At 42.7% G+C, this 22,242-nt stretch overlaps 1 protein-coding gene across 3 annotated transcripts in view; it reads left to right on the top strand.

The window, feature by feature from the left end:
• RNGTT (RNA guanylyltransferase and 5'-phosphatase) overlaps positions 1 to 22,242 on the top strand; it is a 199,447-nt gene that overhangs the window by 160,542 nt on the left and 16,663 nt on the right. For 2 of the 3 annotated variants that reach the window (XM_084827109.1, XM_084827108.1), the window contains one exon: positions 2,885 to 2,951. The exons of the other annotated variant lie outside the window; for it this stretch is intronic. In XM_084827109.1, coding sequence (XP_084683235.1) covers positions 2,885 to 2,951 — 67 coding nt within the window. The remainder of the gene's footprint in view (positions 1 to 2,884; positions 2,952 to 22,242) is intronic. 3 annotated transcript variants of the gene reach the window in all.

Genomic DNA, 22,242 nt, shown 5'->3' with positions numbered 1-22,242 from the left:
GGTTGTTTTAAACATTGTTTTAAAACATTGTTTTAAGAACAGAAGGAACATATGGGTGAGTGCAGAAACCCCCCTCTCCCCCACACACATTTTAATTCTTCCCAGCCCTTTTTCTTCAGCACTTTTCCCAGTTGAGTTCATTTCTGGTATGGAAGCACAGGTGAGGAGAAACTTGGTTGAGCAGAACAAATCCAAGGAGGTAAGCTACAGGTGAGGGGAAGAATGATCATTCTTCAGAGGCACAGCCCTTTCGCTATTAAAAATCTTCATATGTGACTGGGGCAGTTTTGTGACATGCTGCCATCATGTCTAGATTAATTATTTGGGTTCTTAGACAATCCAGTGCCAGACTGAACTTAATGTGAAATCTAATGAAGTACTTCTGGTGATGGAACTAATTCTGTCAGTGGAACCAGGAGGAGGACAATTCCCCCTGCATTATGCAACCTCAAAATCCATTCTGGAAAGTTTGGGGACCCTCCAGAGTAGATTTTTAGGGGGTGTAGGTAGAGGAGAGAAGGCAAAAATCCCATCGCTTGAACAGATTTCCACTTGGGAGATGTTGGTTTCTGCCCTTAGGTACCGTGCTGGCCTGAGAGAATGAAATTTACAGAGTGGGTATGGCAATACTGTTATTGTACTGTTACTGTTATTGTACTGATAGCTGATGAAGAATATAATCCAGGCTTTTTTGAACTCTAATACAGAGTATGAATTGTTTTAGACATGGGGAGGACTCTTGTGTGAGAATCCAAGTTGTAATGGATATTCTGTTGCCTTTTAAGATAAGGAGGTGCAATCTTATGTGTGATAACACTCAGTCCAAGCCTTTCAGTGTCTTAATCTACTGGCAGGGACTATTTTTAACATGTATGCCCCAAGGATTTGGTGTTCTGGATAGCCTCCCAAAATAATGAAAGCTGTAGACAAGAACTTTTTAAGACCTGGCTCATTCCCATGTTCTAGCTTCCACATGCTGATTTGGGCATACATTCCAGTCCGGATTTTACACTTGTCATGTGCTTAAGTCAATTTCACATGGTAATTATATATGTTTGTAATATTTATTATGTGCAGTTGGTGTGTTGAATGTTCTGCTTTTCACCTTAGAAATCTACTTTCCAAATCTGCGATAATTTGGTGGGGTAAATTTTCCCTCTTATGTGTGGAATGTCTGCATTGTCTGTGAGGCACCAGGGGTGCCTTGTTGAGTGACAAGTGACAACACACCTCTGCCTGAACAGCTGGTGTGGGGTCAGAGTGTGAGTGGGTGAGTGTAGCATTGTGTTCTATGCTTGATAGCACTGGTGCAAAGGAATCCCACACTGTAAGGGTGTATTTGTGCTTCACAGAGCTTGATAGTGGGTGGTCTGTTTCAGATCTGCCCACAGTGATGCAGTCACCTCCTGATTAGATTACTACAACTCACTCTACATGGGGCTGCCCTTGAAAAATGTTTGAAAACAGCAGCTGGTATAAAATGCAGCAGCCAGATTGTTCCCTGGTATACATTTTCAGACAATATTTCACCAGTAATACCTGAAATACAACTTCCTCTCATATGAACTTGCCCATATGTTAGGATCATCTTTGGAGGCTCTGTTGTATGTTCCACCATCAAAAGAATTTTGGTTGGTGAGAATGCGAGAAAGGTGTTCTTTTTCTTATGGCAGCACTCTGGTTCCCTCCCAAAGGAGGTGAGACTAGCCCCATCCCTGACGACATTAGGTGGACCATGAAAATAATTTTTTGTGCTTTGATTTTAGTGATTTTGCATATATGATTGAAGGTTTTAACTATTGTCCTTTTGATTTTAAGGCTCTGGTTTTAATTAAATTATGGTTTAAATTGATGGTGTGTTGTTCGTTTTATTATATAAATCACTTTGGGGGCCCTTATTAGGGTCAAAATACTTTACATCAATAATTTTAATGAGGAATGGAAGAAATAACTATGCTGGGAATCTTACAGAGAGAATTTTAAAAAATTCCCCTATGGCTTCAAAATTTCTAGAAATTGTACATCTTTATTCTTTCTAGAAAAGTTTTCCAATTACATAGTTTTTAGAAATGGGGGAGTATAGGCCCAGTAGCAATATATGAACACCTTGTCTTAAACATTTTATGCATCATTCTACAAGAAAATATTTCAAAATCCAAAGTTTTCCAGTCCCCGCCCCCCAGGGTTTCACTTATTTTTCCAGGGGTTTGGGGCTTTCACATCTCTAAGTAGGTATCAGGTAAAGCCACCACAAGAGAACCCCAACCCTGGCTCTTGTTAAAACTAAAACCCCTTACCTGGGTAACCAAATCAAATCTCTACATGTCCAGTGCCATAGGCCAATTAGAGCCATGCAAATGTTCAGTGTCATCAGGCACTAAAGCTTGATAACTACATCCCATAAACCAGATATCTCTGCCTTTCAATGAGGAATAATGCACTCCAGTACTGGGATCCAAATCAACAAGCAAAATACAAATGACAAAATCCTACTATTGTGATAAATGCATATCCACTTTTGCAGAGAAGTGTCTAAAACATGTGTTTTCACCTCTTCATGAGGCAAGAATATTTGCAGAAATAATAGAGAAGGTTTTGCACCCTATAAATCAGCAAATGTGTTGATGCATGACAGTATGTTGAAAATGAATGTTTGTCATATTTCTGAAGTCCTCCTTGCAAAAGAAATATGATGCATTTAAAATATTGTATATGATACTGTATTGATTTTATATTGCACTACTTGCTTTCAAGAATAGGTCTATTGTATCCTGAACAGAACAACTACTCTTACATATATGTAGCCATATTCTTAGCAAGGCACGTACCTGTATTAAAGGAGTGTGTTGGTACATAGATATTTCTTAAAACACTTTTTTTTTAGGCTTCTCCCACAGAATGTTGGACTGCTTTATGTTGGAGGTTTTGATAGACCTTTTGCACAAATTAAGGTAAGAACAATGAACTTTGTTTGCATGTGTCTTGATTAAACTGTGTTGCTGGGGTTCTGTCGCTTTTGTTACCCACCCCTACATATTTTGTTATCCACTCCCAGCAATAGGCTGGAAAATAAAGCAACTTACTTTTTGTTCCTTTTATAACAGCATATTTGCTGTTGCTCTTTACTTCCTAAAAGCCTCTTATTTTCAAACATATTTTCTTTGAAAATGAAGGCAGCACTGATTGAAGTTGATTCAGAAATACATTTCTGCCTCTGCAGAAAATATGGATAAACTCTGTCTATACTAAGTTTTCTACTTATTACGGACAAACATCCCAAGATACAAGTAGTCCATAAACATCATGGGTGGGTAGCGACTCTAGACCCAAATAGTTTTTTGTGTGTTTCCTTTAGATACCAATAAGGTACAATTATGGTCTTTAGGATCAATGAATTTCAATTATGCCAACATAGAGATATTTCTCAATAATTTAGATGGCAAATACAGTTTATTGAATTGTAATGATAAAGTGTCTTGCTATGAATTGAGCCCAATATCTAGTGGTTCAGCATTTTGGAATCAAACTCAACCAGCTAGGGAAATACTATACTAAAGAAAGCATACATTGATAGAAACTTACAGCACCTATGCATGCTCGACATACTCCCAGGTAAGTTTGTATAGGCTTTTGCAAACTTAGTCTCAGTAATGTTTCCTGGTAATGTTTAAATGGGTTACTATTTAGTAAGAGTTTTGCCTAACACTCCCTCTCTCATGTGGTAGTGCAGCACCTCGGGTTGCTTCATTGCATTTCGAATAAAGTTGAGATAAATCACTGTCGATCTTTCCCATCCATAGAATATATTAGTGATTTGTCATTTGTAAAACATTTTGAGATGTATATCTTTTTCAGTGCTTCAACAGATGGATATCTGCGAACAGTCATGAGCTTATTGCCTCTGAATTTTGCAGTTCTTGCTGATTTGTACAGCTGGAAACTTGTATTTGGAGGCCAGTACTGGTTTCTATGGAAAACGTTTTAGTATACACCTCAGTCTCAAAATAATATGTAAAAGCCACTTTCAAATATAATGCCATATACTATATATTATACAGTCTAAATGTTGTATAAAACACCACTTAGAGGTAAACAGAGAGGTGACCAAGTACGTAGATGGCATCAAATTATTCAGGGTGGTAAAAAACAAACAAACAACCCAATTCTTCAGAGCTACAAAATGATATTGCCAAACTGGGTGAATTGGCAAGAAAATAGCAAATGCAGTTCGGGGCACAAAATCCTAGCTTTACATACACACTGATGAGGTCGGAGCTGGTGGTGACTGACCATGAAAAAGATCTTGGGATTGCAGTGGATAGCTCAATTAAAATGTTGACCTGGGTATGGCTGCTGTGAAAAAGGCAAATTCCATGCTAGGGATCAACAGCCTGACAAGGACCAGTGAGCTTCCAGAGTGTTGGTAGCTGTTGAGCCGAGAGAGAGAGAGAGAACAACAAGGGTCAAAAGCAAGGTTGCACAGTCCTTTCTCCCCTCAAGTGCAGGAGACCAGCTAGCTTGGCGAAGGCATCTCCAGGGCCAGGAGGCAGTCTCCATTTTAAATCTTCGCAGAGGAGGTGGGGCCTCCCCCAGTTTTATTTCCTGCCTTGTGGTGGGAGGCAGAATCTCTGAGATTCTCACATACAAGAGCAAGGAAAAAATAGAAGAAGAAATAAGAAAAGGAGAGGGAGAAGGCAGCCGGCTCCACTTGGCCAGGCAGACAGCATGCCAAAGGAGTGCCAGAGCCAAGGTGCGGCCTCCAGCCCCTCCCCACAGGCTTTTTGTTCGCCACCATGCCAAGGAAGTGGCCAGGCATGCCACCAAAACAGTGGGGATGTGGAGAGCTGGAGGAGCTGCCGGCCAGTAGTGTCAACAGGAGCAGCGCCCCCCTTCCTTCCTGCACCACATAGGCAAGCTGAGGAGCAGCTGGGTCCAATGTTGGGGCAGGAACAGGAGTGGTGGCTAAAATGGCGGGTCTTACCCCTTCTCCTTCCTGCTGTCAGGAGCGCCCTAGCGGCCTCTTTCAGTACACTCCAATAGCCAACTCAAGACACAGATGAAAGGATTCTTTTCAAGGCTTTAATCCTTTTACAACTTAATGACTCTTTCACTAATCACCAGCGACTAAGCAATGAACAGCAGAGTAGCCTAAGCTCTGAGTAGGCAGTTGATACCCGTTTGAAGGCGAATCACTTGAAGACCCTGAACTTAGGGGCTAGGGAGAGATCCTCCCTCTTTCCCTTGGGTCCACGGGAGGTGGCCGTTGCTTGCGTGCCAAACGGGCACTACGCCTCCTTTCCGTGCCCTCCATCGCTCGTCGCTCCCTGCGTCTGTGTCAAGTGTCTAGCAAACCCCCCTCCCGCACTTTCTCACTGCTAGGATCACTATCTTTCTCAGGAATGCTGGCAGGAGGAATCTCTGCCAGCTGCTGTGCCTGTGAGAGATGAGCTGGCTCCTCTCCCACAGGTTGCTGATCCTCCTCAGAATCAGAACTGCTCTGGGGTTCTATCGGCTCAGTTTCCACCCTGACACCCATGTTGGATAGGTGCGCTGTGGAGCGGACCCAGCAGAGAAAGAGCCATCCTCACTTCCCATTCCCACCAGATAGGTGCAGACAGGTGAAAGAAGGGGGGCTCATCACCCAGCTAGTTCAGGCCCTGGGAAGGCCAGCCTGGCCAGGGGCCTCGCAAGAGGGGGGCTCAGGCCAGCCATTGAGGGTGTTATAGTTTGAAACTTTGAGCAATCTGTCTGCAGTTGAATACTTTGGGAGCATTTAGCTACCTGTTTACCACCTGTAGCAGATTAAATACTTCTAAACAAAGTGTACACCTAGGATTGTTTTGTGGGTTGCAATCCAGGTTTTGTACTAACAAGAATTAGTACAGGAAAATCTTTTTTGATCCATGTATCATTCTTATTAGAAATATACTTATAGCATTACATTATAATATAACTTGCATATAAAAACTTTTTTGTTAAACAGAGCTTTGCTAAAGATCCTTGGATCTTAATAGCTTAAAAAGGAGAGATCTCATTCTAAGAACCAAGTTTCTATTCAATACTCAATAGGCAATTCAACGGACAGGTACACGGGCCTGGTAAGCTTCTAAGAAGAAGCTCCCACATTCTAAAACCAGCACGTATTTATGCTTTTTTGTGTAGAAATTACCTCATAACTAATATTATCTACTGTGCCATAAATTAGGGCTAACAGTCTTAATTATCTAATTGTTATTAAACATTCCTAAAACATTGGAACATACATGTAAGGCTTACACATACACCTTTCAGGCTAGATAAGTTTTGAATTAAACCTTAGAGAAGATAACTCCTTACTCAAAATTTGCCAATTACCCTTAAGCCTATACATTTTTCTAGGCATCTATATATCAAGCTTTTTGATGTGCATACCTTACACAATATTTTTTGGTCATGAATTGATAAGCAAAAACTTTCAGTACACTTTGACCTGGAATAATATACAGCCTCACACCTGTTCATTACTCAAATAAACTTTTGGCCTAAGTAATAGGGCTTTAAATCAACATTTTCTCTTTGGATACCATCCAGGTAATCTTAACCATTATTTTTATGCCAGTTACCCCGTATTCATTGTGAACCTCCTTGTTTCTCTGTGTTGTCTTCTCGTTAATAGAATTTAATACAATACTTCCTACTCATTTACATTTTCAAATTCCTAATCATCTATCATTAATATTTAGCATTTGCATTTCATAATAGCACCTTGCATTGTTTTAAAGCAGGTGGGTTAGCATTTTTTTCAATAGTCTTCCCAGCAAGTCCAATAAAGCAACGGCAGCTATTTCCTAAAATCCATGACAGGGGGATGCTTACCAGCATGGCTCCCCCATCCCTCGCCTGGTCCGTGGTACTTGCAGGTACTTCTCCCCAGGGGCATTTCCAAGGGAGTGGAGCAGCCCACTTCCACATCCGGCTCTGGCAGACAGGTCAGTTCAAAGGGGCAATCTCCCCCCTCTTCCCCTACATCCTCACTTAAGTGCTAAGGGTCCTGGAGGCAGTGATGCACCAGACCAGGGATAAAACAGCCCTCAAGGGGTTAAAGGACCAAAAGATGCCTCTGGCCCGGAAGTGATCTCGCAGGTGTAGATCAAGGGATAGCTTCCCCATCAGGGATACCTCCCCAGCTGAGCACCCCTGCAGACATGGATCACAAGAGAGAACCTGCCAAAGTTGCCACAATCAATCATGTTCACATTCTCCCAGGGCCAGATCCAGGGATAGTTGGTGGAACAGGACCCAATCCAGGCATGGGCACAGCTACAGTCCTAGTCCTCACCGCTGTTCTTCTAGGAGAGGCCGGGGGAGAGAAAGAGACTCGCTGGATGAATACCAAGCAACCAGGCCCAGGGGCTCCTCTCAAAGGAAGCAAGCCTGATCTGGGTTGCCTCCAAGCCCAGAGCAAAGGCCAAAGAGGTAGAGAGCAGAGGGGCATAGGGACAGGATCCATTCTCCTTCTCCCTACTCCTCCTCCAACTCCTGGAGCTCCAGATCCCCTTTCCCCAGGGCCTTAGGCCTAGCAGACCCTGGGGCTTCCAGAGGGGACAAGCACAAAGAATCCGTTGCAGGGTTGCCTTTTCCACCCAGAGGCCTTTCCCAAGTTGATTGCAAACTGCCTCAGTATCCTCAAGATGACAGATTGAGGAGGCCCCACCACACATGCAGGCCCAGGCCAAGAGGGTGGGGGCAGTGGCAGCCTTCCCAGAAGCCCTCCCCCTGAACTGAGCAGTGCCCTTACCTTAGTCTTGAGGAAATCCTGTGCAAGGAATAGGGCCCAGATGGCAACAGGGCCCCAGGCCTAAGCCGGGAGCACAGAGAGTCCAACCCCACCAGGGAAAAAAGCCTGGCTCAGCCTGACTATCCATCTCCCCTGGTGAAAAGGCGGCTATACAACTTCTCAGATGTTTGGATGCAATATTTCTCTGACTGCTTGATTCTGGAGACTGTACAGGAAGACTACTCCCTGGAATTCCAGAAGGCACCCAGGGACAGGTTTTTCAGGACACACCATCTAAAGGGTCCCACCAAACACCCGAGGACCCTAGCAGCAATTCAGGACCTGTTGCATATATGGCCCATCAAGAAAGTGCTGGTGAAGGAAAGGGAGCAATGCATCTTCTGTGTGTTTTTCATGGACCCAAAGAAGAATGGGGAGACCAGGCCTATTCTGGATCTGAAAAGGGTGAACCGCTGCTTAAGAAAACAGAAGTTCAGGATGAAAACCCTTCCATCCATATGGGAGAACTTCAGGAAAGGGGACTTCCTTCTCTGGGTGGACTTAACAGAGGTGTATCTTCATGTCCTCATCTGCCCCTCTCATCGCAAGTTCCTGTGTTTCAGCTACGGAACAATGCAGTTCCAGTTCAGGGCACTTTCCTTCAGACTGACTAACAGCCCCCCGGGTCTTCACAAAAATGCTTCTAGCGCTGGTGGCCCATTTAAGAACAAAGGGTGTCCAAGTTCATCCATACTAATCTGGTCCCCCTCTCAGGAGTGGAGCATCTGGGACACTAGCAAGACTCTGGGTTGTCCTGCAGTCTTTGGGATTTTTGATCAACGAAAGGAAGAGCTCTCACCACTCCAATCCCTCCTTCACCTGGGTCTCCCTTGGACATTATGAGGGACACAATAAGCCTGTCCCCGGACAGTCAAGCCTCAGTGAGTCGGCTGGCAGTGCATATATTTTCCAGGAACAGGATACATCTCCAGGAGCTGGCAAAGCTGATCAGAATGATGGTCTCATATTAGGACTCTGTGCAGTGGGCAGGATTTCACTCAAGGCCACTACAAACCTACCTGCTGGCCTTCCAAGAGGAAATTTCAAACAACCTTGATCCAATGGTGGAAGCTGTGTCAGCGATCCCTTGCTTCCTGAGCTGGTGGGCTGTAGCTGCTTCTGAACAGCCATGAGCTGCTCCCCATTTCTGAAACACCCCCCCCACACACACACACACACACACCCAAGGGGCCTGAAAAGCATTCCTCATAGAGAGTGGGGGAGTGGAGTGGGGGAGTGGGGCTCTGCAGCATTGTGTGGTAGGTCCTAGTTGTCATACGTATTATAATGCTAAGAACAAGCACCAGCGTTTGTTGCAGATTGTGCAATCAGACTGAAGTCACTCTTGTGTCTTATTAGTTTAAAAATCTGGAATTCTTTTTTTCAGTATTTATACTTCAGTTGTCTTTTTTCTTGCCATCTACAGTTAGCTATCTGTGGCCCTTCATGCCTTCAGCATACAATCTAAAGGCAAGTATAGCCTAAAGGCAAGGCAAGTGTATTGACTCCTTTTTAATAAGACCTTCAGTTCTTCTAAGAGTAGTATCTTTTATACTCAGAGAGTTGAGACAGTTTTCTTTTTGAGTCTTTTGGGAATTGTATACAATGTTGGTCCCTAAATCCAGGTGCAAGTGGGATCTTACGTTTCTGTATCTTAACTGATTGCAGCAGGGCACAGTTAACTTCCCAAAAGTCCTTTCCCCCCATTATGTTAATTTGGTCGGTATTGATGCTCTTGAACTGTGGTGCTGGAGAAGACTCTTACGAGTCCCCTGGACTGCAAGGAGGTCAAATCAGTCAATCCTAAAGGAAATCAACCCTGACTGCTCATTGGAAGGACAGATACTGAAGCTGAAGCTCAAATATTTTGGCCACCTAATGCAAAGAGAAAACTCCCTGGAAAAGACCCTGATGCTGGGAAAGATTGAAGACAAAAGGAGAAGGGGACAGCAGAGGATGAGATGGCTGGATAGCATCACCGATGCAATGAATATGAATTTGCGCACACTCCGGGAGAGAGCGGAGGACAGGAAGGCCTGGCATGCTATGGTCCATGGGGTCACAAAGAGTCGGACACGACTTAACAACTGAACAACAACAACAATAGTTTTACACCATCCTCCATGGCTCTTGTAGTCCAAAATAAATCATCCAACGGGGAAAGTGGAGATAGCTACATTGAGCAGGGAAGTGCTGGAAATACAGAGCTGTAATAGCAAAATTTGGTGCCATATGGGGTGCAGTACTGCCTTTTTATCGCTGGCCTGGCCTCAAGCTAGTGCTTGGACTCCAAACTCTGATCTTTGAAAGTGGAGACACAGAGTGGGGTTGGGGTGGGGATGCAAGTCTCATATGGAAGCACAGCATATATCTAAATATTTGTTGTTGGAGGAAGTAATTTTTTTAACCTACCTTTGGTTCTGCTGATCACCAAGGTTTATGTTATTCTGAACTTTAGCTCATTGGAAATGAGCAAACTAGCTAGGTTATGCCCATATGAGATAGACGTTGGTATATTAATGTCTGGGCAATAATTGACTTGAGAGAACAGCACTGTCTCAGAAGAACAGTGCTGTTAGCTGTATGATGGAGTCATGTTCCTCACACTCCTCTACTAAGTCACTCTGGCATGAAAAAAGAAAATACATTCATAGATTTAGTGTCCTACAAATGTCACATGAACTTTGAGGCCTATGTCTTCATTGAGGTAGGTAGTTTGGAAAAGGAAAAGGAAAAAAAGGCAGGTTTTCCAGCTTGGTTTGTATGTAAAATAGCTTATGAAAATAGAGATTAACTCATTTAATATGCAGTACAGCCCCGTAGCAATGCAGTAAAAAAAAGTCCTCTCTAGAATGAAACTCGGAATACTTAAAATCTTAATAAATGTTGCAAGATATCCTAGAATGTGACTGCTAGTTTCCCCTCCTAATTTTATGACAAATAAGATAAAGGCCAAGAGCTAAAGAACTATTTTAAAACTGCCCAATGGGTTAAGTCTGCTCAGTGAACTGTTCAAAAATACTTTTTTTTTTAATAGCAGAACCCCCTGGCATATCACAAATTACTTTCAAAGTCCCTTGTTTCAAAGGAGGTTTGCCATCTGCCACAGAGGTTGTTGTTTGAGAAATACTCCCACATGCCCAAGGATGCTTTGTATAACTAATTATATGGTCCTTCGGATATACTGGCTTTTATTTCAATTGTCCTAGCAAAGGTCTGAAAGTAACTTCATTTATGTGAAAAGATATCCAGCTTATTTCTTTAATGTAGCAATAGAAAAGGTCTGATTTAAAAGGGAAATTATTGTCTTTGCCTTGTGGTGGCGAAGGGGCTTGCGTAACTCAGTGAAGCCATAAGCTATGCCATGCAGGGCCACCCAAGACGGACAGGTCATGGTGGGGAGTTCTGACAAAATGTGGTCCACTGGAGAAGGAAATGGCAACCCACTCCAGTATTCTTGCCAAGAAAACCTCATGGAATGTATCACAAGGCTAAAAGATATGACGCCAGAAGATGAGCCCCTCAGGTTGGAAGGTGTCCAATATACTACTGGGGAAGAGCAGAGGGAATTTCCAAGTAGCGCCAGAAAGAGTGAAGCGGCTGGGCCAAAGCCGAAAGGACACTCAGCTGTAGATATGTCTGGTGGTGAAAAAAAAGTCCGATGCTGTAAAGAACAATATTGTTTAGGAACCTGGAATGTCAGATCAATGAATCAAGGTAAGCTAGAGGTGGTCAAACATGAGATGGCAAGATTGAACATCGACATCTTGGGAATCAGTGAACTAAAATGGACAAGCATGGGCAAATTTTATTCAGGTGACCATCATATCTACTACTTTGGGCACGAATCCCTCAGAAGAAATGGAGTAGCACTCATAGTCAACAAAAAGGTGGGAAAAGCAGTACTGGGGTATAATCTCAAAAACTATAGAATGATCTCAGTACGAATCCAAGGCAAACCATTCAACATCACAGTAATTCAAGTCTATGCCCCAACCACTGAGGCCAAAGAAGCTGAGGTTGATCGGTTCTATGAAGACCTACAACACCTTCTCGAACTAACACCAAACAAAGATGTCCTCTTCATCATAGGGGATTGGAATGCTAAAGTAGGAAGTCAAGAAATAACCGGGATAACAGGCAGGCATGGCCTTGGTGTACAAAATGAAGCAGGACAAAGGCTAATCGAGTTTTGCCAAGAGAACACGCTGATCATAGCAAACACTCTTTTCCAACAGCACAAGAGGCGACTCTACACATGGACATCACCAGATGGTCAATATCAAAATCAGATGGATTATGTCCTTTGCAGCCAAAGATGGAGAAGCTCTATACAGTCAGTAAAAACAAGACCTGGAGCTGACTGTGGCTCAGATCGTGAGCTTCTTATTGCAAAATTTCAGCTTAAATTGAAGAACGTAGGGAAAACCACTAAACCATTCAGATATGACCTAAATCATATCCCTTATGAATATACAGTGGAGGTGAGGAATAGATTTCAGGGATTACACATGATAGACAGAGTGCCTGAGGAACTATGTTCCTCTATGTCAACTATGTTACGGAGGAGGTCCGTAACATTGTTCAGGAGGCAGCAACTCAATCCATCCCAAAGAAGAAGAAATGCAAGAAAGCAAAGTGGCTGTCTGATGAGGCTTTACAAGTAGCTGAGGAAAGAAGGGAAGCGAAAAGCAAGGGAGAAAGGGGAAGATATACCCAACTGAATGCAGAGTTCCAGAGAATAGCAAGGAGAGACAAGAAGGCCTTCTTAAATGAACAATGCAAAGAAAGCGAGGAAAACAATAGAATGGGAAAGACTAGAGATCTCTTCAAGAAAATTGGAGATCTCAAGGGAACGTTTTGTGCAAAGATGGGCATGATAAAGGACAAAGAAGGCAGGGACCTAACAGAAGCAGATGAGATTAAGAAGAGGTGGAAAGAATACACAGAAGAACTATACAGGAAAGATCTTAATGTCTCTGATAGCCATGACAGTGCGGTCACTGAACTTGAGCTGGACATCCTAGAGAGTGAAGTCAAGTGGGCCTTAGGAAGCATTACTAACAACAAAGCTAGCGGATATGACAGTATTCCAGCTGAGCTATTTAAGATCCTAAAAGATGATGCTGTTAAAGTGCTGCACTCAATATGCCAACAAATCTGGAACACTCAACAATGGCCACAAGACTGGAAAAGGTCAGTTTACATTCCAATTCCAAAGAAGGGCAATGCCAAAGACTGTTCACACTACCGTACAATTGCGCTCATTTCACACGCCAGCAAGGTGATGCTCAAAATCCTACAAGCTAGGCTTCAGTAGTATGTGAACCGAGAACTACCGGAAGTACAAGCGGGGTTTCGAAGAGGCAGAGGAACTAGAGATCAAATCTCCAACATTCGCTGGATCATGGAGAAAGCAAGAGAATTCCAGAAAAACGTCTATTTCTGCTTCATTGACTACGCTAAAGCCTTTGATGGTGTGGATCACAACAAACTGTGGAAAATTCTTAAAGAGATGGGAGTACCAGACCACCTTACCTGTCTCCTGAGAACCTGTACGAGGGTCAAGAAGCACCAGTAAGAACCAGACATGGAACAACCGATTGGTTCAGAATTGGGAAAGGAGTACGACAAGGCTGTATATTGTCACCCTGCTTACTTAATTTATATGCAGAGTACATCATGAGAAGCGCCGGGTTGGATGAATCACAGGTCGGAATTAAGATTGCTGGGAGAATTGTCAACAACCTTAGATACGCAGACGATACCACCCTAATGGCAGAAAGCGAAGAGGATCTAAAGAGCCTCTTGTTGAGGGTGAAAGTGGAGAGTGCAAAAGTTGGTTTGAAACTCAACGTTAAAAAAATGAAGATCATGGCATCTGGCCCTATCACTTCCTGGCATATAGGAGGGGAGAAATGGAAGCAGTGACAGATTTTATTTTCTTGGGCTCCAAGATCACCGCAGACGGTGACTGTAGCCATGAAATTAAAAGACGCTTGCTCCTTGGGAGGAAAGCTATGGCAAACCTAGACAGCATAGTAAGAAGCAGAGACATCACCTTGCCGACAAAGGTCCATATCATCAAAGCTATGGTTTTCCCAGTAGCAACATATGGCTGTGAGAGCTGGACTATAAGGAAGGCTGAGTGGTGAAGAATTGATGCTTTTGAACTGTGGTGCTGGAGAAGACTCTTACGAGTCCCCTGGACTGCAAGGAGGTCAAATCAGTCAATCATAAAGGAAATCAACCTTGACTGCTCATTGGAAGGACAGATACTGAAGCTGAAGCTCAGATATTTTGGCCACCTAATGAGAAGAGAAAAGTCACTGGAAAAGACCCTGATGCTGGGAAAGATGGAAGGCAAAAGGAGAAGGGGACGGCAGAGGATGAGATGGCTAGATAGCATCACCGATGCAATGAATATGGACTTGAGCACACTCCAGGAGAGCGCGCAGGACAGGACGGCCTGGCGTGCTATGGTCCATGGGGTCACGAAGAGTCGGACACGACTGAATGACTGAACAAAAAACCTTATTATTCAAGGAGAAGTGTCTTTTTAAAAATCCTTTTCACATTCTAGTTTGAAAAGCATACCAAGTGAGAACTCTGTCAGGATTATGAAAAAAATATCCTGGCTGCATGAACAAGCCACAAGCAAAAATGGCAAAACATTTTAAAATGTAAGATTGAAATTGTAATTTGGATGCCTTCATCCAAGAACAAACCTGTACCATTTACTGATCTGTCTCCTAGTAACATTTATATGACTAGTTATTTTTTCCATTTTTCTTTATTAACTTGGGAATACAACACCTCCCCCCGTGTTTTTATAGTTCAACAACTGTAGTCATAAGAAAGGTGCCAGAAAATTATGACAGGCTATTTATTAAAATTCATATTTCTTAGTTGCCAGTATCGGTTATTGGAAATATACCATAATTAGTCTTTTGAGATAACGTTTGTTCTTTTAGTGTGCTGCAACCCAGATGAGAGAATATAAAACAAACTGAAAACATGTGATTAAATCTATCTCATTTTATTGAAGAATGTTCCTGTACAGGGCCTATTATGCCACTGGGAAAGCAGAGCTGCTATCACACCAATCTGGGGCTTTGTTAGGCATAGAAATCGACCCATGCATACTATTACATATAATTATCATAAAATTATGGGCTAGAAATTGAAGAGTCATGCTGTTGCATTTTAGACAGCATATCTGTAATAAGCTGTAATAAAGTAAACACTTTGAATGGATTTAAGAATAGGCCTTACTTGCAATCACAAATGTGTGTTCAATTGAAATGCTTTTGAAGCTCAATTTAACAAAGCAAACACATTTTCTGGCACTATTAGCATAATTGTTCCCAGTGTCGAATTCTCATTTAAATTTTTTAAAAACTTGAATAAAGCTAGCTGTTAGATAGGCTGAATGGAAAAATACTATTTCAAATACCTAACATTTCACTGTTACATGGTGTGTTTAGTAAGTAAAAATAAGTGCAAAAATGTTCACGTTAATTATGCAATGCTCTTGTCTGTGACTCAATCATTCGCTCATATGTGATGACTGAGCTTTTGATGATATGTAATGTTAAATTCCTGCCCCCCCAACCCCACATAGCCTGCTATGCCTCCGAAAATCTGGGTCAGAGGGTTTCCCATCCCTTGGAAACAGATTTTGAGGGCACTTGGGAGGCTTTCCATGGTCAGAAAGCAGTTCTGTCAGTGGAATGACACCATTGTATCCATGTCATACTTATTTTACATACTTTACAAAGTTTTCACACACTATACAGCATAAACTCATGATTAATCTCACGTTTACACTCGTGCAGGAATTGAAACCTGCTCCTGCTTCTTGGCTAATACACCAGTATAATGCATGGATTTGCAAACATGGTTTATCATGTTCGCTGATTACTTTTTTTAAATGTACCCTTAAAATATAACACATGAAGTGGCCATTAGTTTCTTGGGAAATCACAAAATAGCTAATGGAAGCCCACACTGTTGGAGGAGGAAGAACTGTGAGTAGAGGGATTTTAGTAGACGAGCAAAGGATATGTGTTTTGTGGGGAACAGCAAGAGGTGAGGGCACTCGTTAGCCACCACCCTTATAGATTGCAGAGGACACATCCTGTAGTTAATGACCTGTTCCTTTATGCCTATGTGAAGTTATTTTTACAAAATGTATTTGAGCTATATTATGGAAAGATATGCAATAGATTTCCACCGTAATTCTCCTTTAACTGTTTATTGATCTTGCTTCTGTGTGAACCCCTGGGAAAGGGTAGAAATCCATACTATACACTGGGCAGGGGTACTTTACTAATATGTTAACAAATTAAAGGCACAATAATGCATATTTAGACAGAAAAACGTTCTACAACTCCCAGTGTTCCCCAGCCATCATAACTGGCTGAGGAATGCTGGGAGTTGTAGGACATTTTTCTGTCTAAATATGCATAGGACTATAACCTAAGGCTGCAATAGTAAACTCACAAGAGAGAGAGAGAGAGAGAGAGTCCTGCTGAAGTAGTTAAGAGGAGCATCTTCTGGTGATCTTTCTTCTACAAAGGAACACCTAGAAGCTAGATATGCAAACTGTATATTTGTTGTCCAATTTTAAATGCAAGTCCTTGAAATATTTCAAGAATCATTCTCAAGGAGAAATAAAAAATGATCACACAGACAACCTGATCCTGCCCAAGCTTACTTGGAGTAAATCCATTGATTTAAATGCAAATTACTTCCAACTGAATGTGTTTGAGATTACAGCCAAAGTATACCAGTTTCACATTTAAGAGGTGTGGCTTTTTAATTTATTTTACCATGGGAGGCACAACATGAGATATAAGAGGAAAATCAGAATATCAGCAATGTAATTTGATTAGGAAAATTGGGACAGAATATCAAGACTGATAGTATTTATAAAGATTTCATTTGAGGATAGAAGGATTGCCTTGTTAATGGGCAGAGTCAACATCAGTAGTTATTCTGAATTGTAGTTGAGGGGAAGCTGATATTCTTTTAAAAATACAATGGTTTTCTCTCATTCAAATACAGTCAGGGCCAGAAATATTGGAACAAGGATAACTGTTTTGGCAGTTGGCCTCTGTACACCACCACATTGAAGTTGAAAGGAAACACACCCAGATGGGAGCGAAGTCAGGACTTTCAGCTGTAATCCAAGGGGTTTGACAAAAGTGGGGCACTAACTATTCAGGAAGGATAGCCAGTGGCATACCCCCTCCCATCATTGGTGGCTCATTGGAATGGAACGAATGGCTGACAAGCAGCTGCATGGCCAGGTGTGGCCTGTTTCCTGGATACCCCATGACCAATCAAGCAGATAAAAGGCCCGGAGGTGGTTCTGAGTGTTACATTTGCATTTGGTAGCTGTTCATAGGGATGGCGGAGAATTTCTCCCCAAATCTTCGGGGGGCCGAGCACCAACGCATTCGGCCCCCCGAAATCGGCGGTGAAATTCTCCACCCCCCCCCGGGACAGGACTTAGCTTTGGCGAATGTCCGTCCCGGCGGCAGGTCCCGGTGGCGGTTTGTTGCGGGTGGGGGCGGTGGCCGGTCTCCTGACGGGCTGCCGCCGCCGCCATTGCAAAAAAAAAACTAAAGAAAAAAAAAAAACACACCCGTGATAGGCTACGTAATGATTTACGTAGCCTATCACGGCTAGATTTCCAAAGACAGCCGTGATAGGCTACGTAAATCGTCACGTAGCCTATCACGGGGTCTTTTTTTTTTTTACTTTTTGTTTCACGGCCGGGGAGACGGGGCGCTTCTCCCCGGCCTGAATTTTGGCCGGGCGAGGCGGGAAGCCTCCCCCCCTTCGCATGAACTTCTGGGGGGGAAGCGAAGCGCCTGCCCCCCACCGCGAAGCCAAGCTGGGAAAAGGTAAGTGACTTTCGTACATGCCTAGCTGTTCACTGGAACTCCCAACACGAGGTCCAAAGAGGTGTCCATGCGAGTGAAGGAGACCATCATTAGGTTGAGGAAACAAAATAAACCCATCAGAAAGACAGCAAAAACAGTGGGAGTGGCCAATACAACAGTTTGGAACATCCTGAAAAAGAAGGACTTAACTGGCAAGCTCAGCAACAGCAAAAGGCCTGGAAGACCACGGAAGACAACTAAGGCGGATGACCGCAGAATTCTGCTCATGGTGAAGAGGAACCCTTTCACAACATCTAGCCAGGTCAAGAACACTCTTGCAGAGGTAGGCATGTCATTGTCAACATCTACAGTCAAGAGATGGCTTTATGAATGTAAATACAGAGGCTTCACAACAAGGTGCAAACCACTGGTAACGCTCAAGAACAGAAAGGCCAGATTAGCCTTTGCCAGCAAACACCTACAAAAGCCTGCCCAGTTCTGGAATAAGATTCTTTGGACTGATGAAACCAAGGTTAACTTGTACCAGAATGATGGGAAGAGAAAAGTATGGAGAAGGAAAGGAACAGCTCATGATCCAAAGCCTGCCACATCATCTGTCAAACATGGTGGAGGCAGTGTTATGGCATGGGCATGTATGGCTGCCAATGGAACCGGGTCACTGGTGTTTATTGATGACCTGACTGCTGATAAAAGCAGCAGGATGAATTCTGAAGTGTATAGGGCTATACTTTCTGCTCACATTCAGCCGAATGTTGCCAAACTGATAGGACGCCGGTTCATATTGCAGATGGAGAATGACCCAAAACATACAGCAAAAGCTACCCAAGAGTTTCTGAAGGCAAAGAAGTGGGATGTTCTTCAATGGCCAAGTCAGTCACCTGATCTCAGCCCAATAGAGCATGCGTTTCACTTACTGAAGACAAGACTGAAGGCAGAAAGACCCACAAACAAGCAGCAGCTGAAGGCAGCTGCAGCAAAGCATCTCGAGGGAGGAAACTCAGCATTTGGTCATGTCCATGGGTTTCATTGACTGCAGTCATTGACTGCAAAGTCATTGACTGCAAAGTCATTGATTGCAATGGATTTTCATCCAGGTATTAAAGGCGATCCTTCAGTTTGAAATGATGTTGGTTTGTTCCATTACTTATGAGCCACCAACGATGGGTGTGTGTGTATGCCACTGGCTGTCCTTCCTGAATGGTTAGTGCCCCACTTTTGTCAAACCCCTTGAATTACAGCTGAAAGTCCTGACTTCGCTCCCATCTGGGTGTGTTTCCTTTCAACTTCAATGTGGTGGTGTACAGAGGCCAACTGCCAAAACAGTTATCCTTGTTCCAGTATTTCTGGCCCTGACTGTATAGTAAATGGGGGAAGTGGTTGGATCTAGAGAAGAGCTAGCAGAACTCAGTGCATTCAGTGGGGCTTGTCTGGCTCCTCCCGCCCCCACTACTCCCCCTGCACTTCCCCCAAAAGCAGCTCCTGGAGGCCAAGGGACCTTCTCGAACAGTAGAAATGGGATATGGGAGCCAGCACTGGGACAAAGAAATTGGAAGAGTTCTATAAGGCTGCCTTGCACAAATGAAAGTGCCTTTTCATTCGCACAAGGATCCAAGCCATTACTTCTTCATTTTTAGGTTGTGCATTTTTGTTCTGCTGTATTGAAACATCTTGCATAGTTTAGGTCATTATGTATATAAATGACATCTAAGAAATGCATCAAGGGCCTCTAGAAATAGTGTGGACAATTTACTCAGTGAAATTCTTGGCATTAGTACTGAGCTTTGCCTTTAATTTGAGGGGCATAATGGTGCTTGAAATGTATCTTGTACAATACGTGAAACAAACTACTTAACTTCAGCTGGATACTTAGCATTCTGGCAGAAACCTGTACAGATACTATCATGATTATTCATAGGAGTTGAGGTAATTTTTACAAGAATTGCAGTTCTGTTTGCATATCTTTTTTTTTTAATTTACCTAATTTTGATTTATATAGCTATCTGGTTTGTGGTACATTATTAAGCAATAGTAATTTGTAAGCCAGGGTCTCTTAACCTAGTATATTGTCATTGGCTAGTACAAAATACGTCAGGTGAAACTATTAGGCAGCAAAAGGACAATAAGGGAACAATCCTGTGGGGATAGGTGGCCACCTTTGAACTCAGAAGTGACCGCCTATCCAGTGCACGGCGGGAGGAGTGCAGAGGGGATCATCGCCACACTCCAGCCATCCTGCATTCATGGCTAGATGGCTGATTTCGGCTGTCTAGCTGTGGGACATCAGAGCACGGGGTGGGGAGGCTGTACGACACATAAAAAATGTTGTATCAGTACTTCCGCACTCCTTGCCCCTCCCCGCCCCCCCAAGAACACCCCCTTTCTCCCGCTCCACACTGCTCTTACGAGCACAGAGCACGGGGATGATCTACGCTGCCTACAAGTTGGCGAGGGGGTGGAGAGGCAGTTATCCAGGAACCAACCGGACTTATGGCCATCTAGCAGCTGTCTAGTGGCCATAGGATTATGCCCTAAGCCTATTCAATTAATTCTGGCTGCCATGTGTTTCAAAACTGTGTGCGCTGAAACTACTAGAATTACTCTTGTGTGAATTTACAGTGCAATCCTATACATGTCTATTGAAAAGTAAGCCCTGCTGAGTTCAGTGAGACTTGTGTATAGGATAAGTGTGTGTAGGATTGCAGCCTTGATCTACCTCAACATTGCGGTGGGCTACTTTTCAATGTAAGAATATGTAAATGCAATGCTACTAACATTGTAGATTTTTAAAGATGATCCTCCAAAGTGTGGCATGGAAATGTGATAGTGTCCTACAAGTGCAGATTTGCTAGCCTCACCAGTTCTTGGCTCCATTAAACAGGTTTCATCAGAGCAGAGGCAATAGGAGCTCATACAATTATCTTTCTGATCGTTTTACAAATTTTAAAAATTAAAAAGTGTTTCACAGGATGAGACAAAGAGAAGTACAATTTCTTTGAGAAGAAATTAAGAGAATTGCTCAGATTTCCTCTGCAGTGTGCAGGTATGTTAGCAAAGTTGAAGGAATCCTTTGTCCAGCAAAATGGAAGACCCAGCATCCTTTATGATTATAGGAAAGGTTTCTAGCAGTGTAGCAGCACACAGTTTGAGCCAATTCATTCTGGTTCACCGGCAGATATCAGTCATCCAAACTTACCTCAGACATGGTGCAAATATTTTAATTTTCCTCCCTTTGTTAGGAGGCAGGCTGAAGTGGTTCTGACCATGTACAAACTGCCTGTTCATCATATTGACTCTCCCCAACTTGAGCATACAATTTAGGCTGGAAGCCTATGCCTATGTTCCTAAGGGGTACATAGACATGTAAAAGATTGCATTGATAGCCTATTACTGTCTCACATGATTTCTCTGCCCACAAATTAACATAGGTGATTATGGTAGATAGTGATCACTGAAATGATACAAGAAATAGGAAGCCCAGCATTCCGCCTTCCTTTTTCTTTTCTCCTTTCATGTTCAAAATAATTATGGTAACTTGTCATTGTTTAAACTTATCAGCAGTTTCTGTTGGGAAAATGCATTTAGGTCATTGCATTGGCAGATGTTAGCATTTTCTGGAAAAATCTGTCTTCCAGATTGCTAATGAATGGCCAAGCCAGTACATAGATAGTTAATACTGTTTAATTGTCACAGTCAAATAGAGCAACCACATAATTTTCTGCTATTCTCAGTCTGTGAATACTATAAGAATGATCAACTATGACAAAGCCTTACAGAGATTGATGGTTTGTGAAAGTCATTGGCTACAGTAGAATCTCCCCCTTCTTCCATAAGCAGGTGGTTCACTAACAACTTTTTCCTGCTTCAACAGGAAAAATATATATAAATACCATTTTCCTTGGCAGCTACTGTCAGTTAATATTCATTTCCAAGTCATTACACAGCCTAAAGTTTCTTCCTGTGTTTAAGTATATTCACTGTGGATTAGAAAAGGATGTTGTATTTTCCTGAGTGTGACTATTATGCTAGCTGAGTCCATGGTTGTGAAACATCTGTTTGAGAAATACTTTTCTCACACATAGAGAAATGTGTAATGTGCTGTTCAAAAAAGGATTATGGAAAAAAAAAAGATAGACCAATCAGGAAGTTAATCATGCAAAGAAGATGGGAATTATTTTTTTTAAAAAACTCTTGTTAGTGGCTGCTTGGTTGTATAAAGCCCCAAAACTTCTCATGATGTCACCTCTTCTGGAAAGATAAAGTTGCACTGTTCCCTTTCCAGAAAACAGTATAGCAGTCATAACAAATACCAAGTAAATTACTATTGTGGTTCCTTGGGGAGACTTGTGGCCACTACATCTTCAGAGGGAAAATCTGTTTTTAAACCAGAGTGATAATAGCTTAAAATGTAGGCTTTTGTTAGAAATGAATTTTATTTTTAAAGCTATACCCAGCTAAATGATTTGGGCAGGGTAGATAAAAAGATCGATGTTCTTTTTTCTTTCTTTTTTAAGA

Source organism: Heloderma suspectum, chromosome 1 (genome assembly GCF_057233095.1).
Source record: "Heloderma suspectum isolate Gila_16-S chromosome 1, 16-S_ref, whole genome shotgun sequence".
Taxonomy (NCBI): Eukaryota; Metazoa; Chordata; class Lepidosauria; order Squamata; family Helodermatidae; genus Heloderma; species Heloderma suspectum.
The sequence above is the reverse complement of the archived record's forward strand: the minus strand, read 5'-3'. Positions and strand labels throughout refer to the sequence as shown.